At 34.7% G+C, this 7064-nt stretch overlaps 1 protein-coding gene across 1 annotated transcript; it reads right to left on the bottom strand.

The window, feature by feature from the left end:
* Nucleotides 1-1366: 1366 nt before the first annotated feature.
* LOC109070456 (interleukin-34-like) lies at nt 1367-3742 on the bottom strand (the record flags this gene model as incomplete). Its single annotated transcript, XM_042775823.1, is given in 5 exon segments — nt 1367-1422; nt 2296-2368; nt 2370-2462; nt 2706-2906; nt 3674-3742. Coding segments are annotated over 5 exon segments (492 nt in total), but the record flags the coding sequence as incomplete, so codon positions are not given.
* Nucleotides 3743-7064: the final 3322 nt, after the last annotated feature.

Below are 7064 nucleotides of genomic sequence, written 5' to 3'. Positions count from 1 at the left end.
CAGGGCTGCTATTAGACTGATGTAAAATTTACAAAAACAATCTAAGCCAAATGCCTGAAAACCCTAAAATTAAAATGTACAATATGTAAACATAAGCTATTTCATATTTTAATTTGTCCCCACAACATACCAACATCCTGTTTTGTTGTTGTTGATATTTAAGAACATTGGTTTGCAAACATTGGGTTGCAAAGGGTTCAGGACCAGTGTTAATTTAATATTATTTATATACTATTATAGTAGAATAGAATATTTTAAAGTGGTTTCTATTTTTATATTTTCAGTTTTCATTTTTTAATTTTAGTACTATTGCTATGTGATTTTTTTTCCCCCAAATTTTTTTTTGGATTATTAGTGTTTATTTAAATATTTTCGCTCTTTAACTGTTTTTACATTTATTTGCTGTTTGGAGTTAAACTTATTTCAGTGAGTTTTCCAAGGCAAGTTTTTCTCATGTTTTAGTTTGTTTTTTATATCTAATTTTTAATATTTCTATTTCAGCTTTATTACTTAAGATGGTTCCACTGATATAGTAAAGCCAACAGGTACTGTAGGTGTGTGTGATAGGTGAAGAGTGTGGTTGAAAAGAAAACAACCCCAGAACTTAAACAACACAGACATCTGAACATGGGGGTGATAGTCAAAAGGGTTTATTTTTCCAAGCCATGTTACAACAGTTACCAGAACATTCGAACATTCTCCAAATAAATAACCTAGATTCAATCTGTGTATAAAACATTATGCAAAGCTGATATTAAAACCCTCTTTATCACCTTGGAAGCTTTCTATAGGAATACTTGGGTGTAATCTTTCAACATTTAACCAGTCAGTAAAGCACAAAGTAAAGAGCCTCTGGGTAAAAGCAACAATGCCGACCAGGCCAGCAGTCAGCACAACATTTGCAGGGAAATGATTACATGTTCAAAAGAAGAAGCTCCATGTTATTAATACAGCTTACCTAAATCTTTTACAACGTGGCAATGATAATACACTTTTTTGGAATACATCAAGGACAAAAGATGTATTTTCCTAACTATAAGTCACAGTGGCAAAGACTTTTTTGGAATTAGCAATAGTAAATGCTACAGGGAAGAGTCAAAGCTGCTCCCTTCTACAGAGCACACACATACACATACATGATCATTTATTAGAAAAATACAAAATATAAATATGAAAGTTGGCGGGTGTGTGGTTGGCATGGAGGGTCAATAGAGTGGCTGTTGCATTTTTTCCATATAGGTAAGACCGGTGGAGGCAGTCAAGACATCACTAGTACAAGTGGCACAGAAGCATACTGCGTGTCTCTACATAAACCAGGTAACACCCTTTTACACCCTTCACCAGCAACACGAAGACAGGATCAGATCTACTTAGATCTGCTGCTATGTAGTTTATTCCCTTTCCTCCAGTTGACTTCACAATCTAGAAATGAACAAAGAGAAAGAGCATAGATAAGTGGTCACATATTTGATATCACATCTAATGATACAGTAAGTTGCTCATTAGAACGTCTGGGTGAAATTATCCAGATAACCTTTAAATGAAAGGCTGCTATTTTTTGCTCTTTAAAAAATAAATAAAATAATAAAAAAAAAGAATGCTTATGTTTGACAATAATGATTTTCATGTTCAGGTTTACCACCGTAACATCATTTCACAAAGAACTGGTAGAAGGCATAGACCAGGCATGTTTCAGGCTAGTAACACAACATGTGGGCTTTTTAAAGTACTTTACATGCTTCAGACAACCTCAACGCCTGAATCATGCACACCCATTTCATTCACCATGGAGGGGATAAAGACGTTGATTCAAATCCCCTAGAATTTTTTTTCTCATTCACAAAGGCTGATGGTCACCCACAGACACGCATCAACAAAACAGCAAAGTTTTTGCATCTTTTTGCTACTGTGTGCGTGAGCTGGGTTGCGTGAGGTTATCAACAAACATTTGGAAGACTGGTGGAAGAATCCTTCCTGAGGTTGGACTCCAAAATTCCCCAAACTTTTCCAAGTTGTAGCAATCATTAGAAGGACCTCAACTGCCTTACCTCAAACCCTCAAAACACCAATGAGTAAGTACCATAACCCCCACCCCCACCTCCACAAAAAAACTCCAGATTCCAAAGACATGTAGTCTGTGTTTTGTGGAATTGATTCAGTGGGCCTTCACACAGGTAAAACATGTAACCAATCAATGTTTAGCAGATCAACAGTTAGTCTACAGTCTCATAAATGAACAAAAAGCAGGTTCCATTAATATATATACCATTCTAAACATCTTCCATTTTCACTTACAATCATAAACTGTCGTCCTCTTTTTTGAGAAGCATTCTTTGAACAGGCAAAGCATGGTCCGATAACAGTTGTCCCAATAATGACTTGGGTGTAACAGACTTCCATCCCTCGTAAGTTGTGTCATCCAGTCGTTCCGAGATGTTTCGTATTCTCTCTGGAGGTTCTCTCTTTTTTTTAAATGGATACAAACACACACACACACACACACATTTAGATTATTATGAACACAAATAATGGAAATATATCACTCAAATGACAAATAACATCTGCAACACAGATTGGACAGATTCAAAATTTTAGATATTTTTTAATTAAAACTAATGCTTGTATTCAAAAGGAGAAAAATTGTTTGAGAGTTAGCTAGAGATACTGTAAGCAGTGTGAATGACTTGAGACATCATTGTTCTAACCTCTTCATCTGTGGGATTCTGTTGAAAATAAACCGCCTCAAAATCTCTGAAGAGATTCTCCAGATTGGAGAGGTATTTCTGGCGTGTTGGATGTCTCTCTGGAAGCACCCTTAACACCCTCTTTATACCCCGCTGACTAACCGAAAGCCACAACTCCTGTAAATCTCTCTTCAACACTGGCTCCTCTTCATTACTCATATTCTAGAGAATAGAGTGAGAGATAAACAAGAAGGAATGAGAAGAACAGGAACAGTTATGAGGAAAATGTTCAATTATGGTTATGATATACAGGCATGTATTCTTTTACATGTCAGAGTCTTGTAATGTTGTTAGGTCTAAAGGTCAAAGGTTTTATGCCAGGTTAGGGTTCAAATTCAGTTCAGTTACCAGATAACAGGAACAAAATTATATGATTTTTCTAAATAGTTTGTATATTCCCTCTTATTTAATAGCAGTATACAATATAACATGGGGAGTTAATAACTTAATAGCTCTTTAAAAAACTACCATTAACAGTTCAATATGTCTGATTGTAAGTGTTTCTTATATTCAGTCCATTAAAAAGTCCATTAAGTCCTTAAAAAAAAACAAAAAAAAAACTTCTATCACATATATTTTTTGAAATCTCGAACCATTTTTTATCTTCTTTTTATATAATACAGTAATTTACTGTATTATGAATTGCTGTATTTTTTAATCTTATTATTAGTATTTTTATATATACAGTATTTTTATGATCTAGATATGTCTGAACAGGTTTTGTAAGATACATCATGTATTTTGAGATATAGGCCCTGAGAAGCCTACTCTATCGAAAGTCACACGTCTGAAATATCTGGCAATAGGTGACAAATAGGAAAAAAACTGTTAATTTGTGTGGGAAGTTGTGAAGAGTGTGGCTTTAGTAATGTAAAAAGTGAGTCAGAGAGGGTTGGTTGGGGACAGTGTCAGTGTGATAAAGACCTTACCAATCTGCTGATGTTGCGTAGTCTGAACACCTCCTCATAATACACTTGAATAGTATAGTTAATAGGAAAGTTTCATTTTCTGTAAATATACATGTAAAACCTTTTATTGGCATGTCGTTAATTCATGTCTCATGCTACACATTTATATTACTATTAAGTTGTATATTTTCTTCTTTTTATTTTATGTTCTAAATATCTTTCCATGTAAACTTTACAGAGCTTACAACTGTCATTTTTCAGAATATAACACCATAATTTAATAAAATATACATCTGTTTACCATAAAACGTCTCCTTTGGCTTAAATTTAGGCTCTCCCGTACTGTTTTCAGAGGTACACAGAGATCTGGTTCTGCACTCATGCACATTATTAATAGACAAATAAAACCTAGAAGGACAGAAGAAGAAAATGATGGCTTTTAACATAATGTCAATCAAGAAATGGTTGCTGGTTTACACATAAACGTCACATCAAAATATGCATAGCTCTGTTTTAAAACACATCCAACATCCTTTAATACAAAACTTCACATGATTTTATTGGTAATTAAAAGGCTTGTGCCTTGTCTAGTATCAATACAAATCTTTGTTTTAAAGTTATTCATAAATGTTTTGAAGATGGAGTATATATTTCAGTTTAGTAATATTAATGTCACTTAATAATTTGCTTTATTTTTATTGTTTTTTTATTTTTTGAAGGCAACAATGCATAAAGTGTCAAAGTTACTGTGACAAGACGCAAACCTCAAACCACAGGCCAACTTACTAGGAATTTTTTTTTTTTTAAACACTGAGCGCTGCTGCAAAAGAAAATCTCTAAACATATTCTATTACAAAACACAACCAGGCAAAAAACAAAAGCTGCATGAAAATTTACAAGCCATAATTCCACAACACAAGAGCTTCTGCAGTCTACATGTTGTTAAAAGCAGGAGGCATAATATGCATGAGATGATCACACAGTGCTTGTGGGAGATAAAGTCAAACTCAAGCAGATTAACCGTGGTAGTAAACCTGAGGCTGATCATGTGTCTATTTTAACTCGAGCTTTTATTGTTAAATTTAAGTGATTCTGACTGGCTAACCCAGGGTGGAAAGACAAGGCACCGGCAGTCATCTGTCACTTTGCTGTGGATCACAGTGCGGTTGGCCTCTGAGGTTGAGCTGCACTATAGGGCAGTTACCCAGAGACTGACAGTCAGCAAAGTCTCAGAGACCATGAAGCAGACTTTCCGAGGCCCGAGGAATTTGTCATACCACAGAACCTGGGCTATTTACTGGTGTCCAACCACTCAACCCCCCTCCTCCCATCTAAGTTATTCTGGCCTGTTCTTTTTTGGCCTGGTATCCCCCCCTTGCCCTCTCTTTTTACCTTATGCATCTATCAGTCTCCACTCACTCCTCTCTCTCTTTCTCCTGAACACAGGAAGTGGTGACATTAGCAGTCACGTCTTAGTCCTTCAAAAATGAGGGGCATATGGCAGTAAGCTCCCGCAACATATGTTCAGTTTGACACTCATTTCAGAAGAAGCAAAAGACCAGATATACAAATTTTAAAAACCACACACTCAGTCTTCGTAAACAATTTCCTAATCTAGCTCACGTAATCACCCACAGAAATTCTCAGACATTCGTTTTACGTAAATGCCCAGAAGAGCCTGTTTCCTGTTCGCTGAGAAAGTAATCACTCATTTTATGTTTTTCTGCAGGGCCACTGAAAAATGAATTATGTCTGAGTACTGTCACATCCAAATTTCCCACATGAAGATCTTCAGTATCCTCTTGGAACGATACCTTGCATTATACAACTTAAATTACTTAATTACTAGACTTTACTTACCCAGCAGCCCCCTGAGGAGCAAGCATTCAGACTGGATCATGGTTCTGCTTATACTCTGCTTGCTCTGTAATACGGGTCGAAATTCCAGAAAATTCTTCTGACTTCTTGGTCTATAAAAAAAACAACAAAAAAAACAGAATAGAGTCAGAGCAAATATCACACTACACTGAACACCAGTTTCTGACCATTACATGACATGACTTTTCTGTCTGTGGCACATCACTCACTGCCTTCCTAAATTGTTTTCTGGACAAAGAGAACCATTGATGAAAAATCTGAATTCATTTACTTTTGTTTTGGATTGTAAAATATTTAAATATCAAAAAAAAAAAAAAAAAAAAAAACTGATCTGGCATGTCTGATTTTAATGGCAAAAACACAAAAGTAGTAAAAACTCTAAGTGAAGCAGGAAATGGGAACGCTTCTCATCTGAAGGGCTGGAGCTCTGTCATAATGTTCCTCTGTTTTTCTTCCTTCTCCAGAACTTGTGCAGTGACATAAACAAATCCAGATGTTGTTTCTTTTCTCTTCTTTTGAAAGGAATAATTTAAATTTCCTTGTAATCCTAAAGGGAATATAATAATGTCTTGACACAGGCAGCAAATTTTTGACCAACAACCAAGTGAATATATAAAAAATTTATAACATTCATTTTTAAAAATTACAAAACTCATTTACTAAAAAAAAAAAATGCGGATCTGTAAAGCAGCACCACGTCCAAGAAGAATCTATGAAGTACTGAATACAAGCCAGAACAAATCATATCCTTTATGTAACTTCATCTATTACCTGACATAATATTTTAACTATTTTTTTTTATTTATTTCACAATCAGTTCATTTTCTCTACATGGATCAAAAACCCCACCTTAAAGATCTGTTTGAAATTTTTCTCTCTTAATCGAATGCAGATTTTGACAAATGTGGGTGGGATGAGGCCAGTGGAACTTTTGAGAAAAACGACAGATTGCATTTGCATAGACATTTCATGCGGTTTTCTTCATCATATGTGCTGTTCATTTAAGCCACTTTTTTATTGGTATTTTACAATTTTACCGTGTGCATTGATTGCCAAATAATAAGGCTAATATTCTGGTTATGCCTTTAGAACAAACTTCTGGAAAATACTAGAGATGCCAAATCACAAAATTGTTATAGTGAAAAAGGTGCATCATGACGTTTCTTTTCATTTCTATACAATGTTACAGTACACACACACACAAAATTATTTTATACAACACCATAACTATGCTCACTCCATCCAATATCACCTAGAACATTTGGACATGCACAGAAATAAATGAATGTTCAGTTGGAATAGTGGATGTATTTCCAATATGTAAAACAAACAATCTGATTATTTCATTCACCGACTTGATTCAGATTTAGAAACTGGAAAGTGGCTTAATTTATGGTAGTCAAGTTAAGACATTTATATGATGCTTAAGAAGAAGATGATTAAGAAGAAGATACAATAATAACATAAAATATGACCAAATTCTGATTAATATCAGAGAAACTTCTGATTTAAAACAATTCTGATTAATTATCAG

This window comes from Cyprinus carpio, chromosome A18 (genome assembly GCF_018340385.1).
Source record: "Cyprinus carpio isolate SPL01 chromosome A18, ASM1834038v1, whole genome shotgun sequence".
Lineage (NCBI taxonomy): Eukaryota > Metazoa > Chordata > Actinopteri > Cypriniformes > Cyprinidae > Cyprinus > Cyprinus carpio.
Note: the sequence above shows the minus strand (reverse complement) of the source record. Positions and strands in the feature narration are given on the sequence as shown.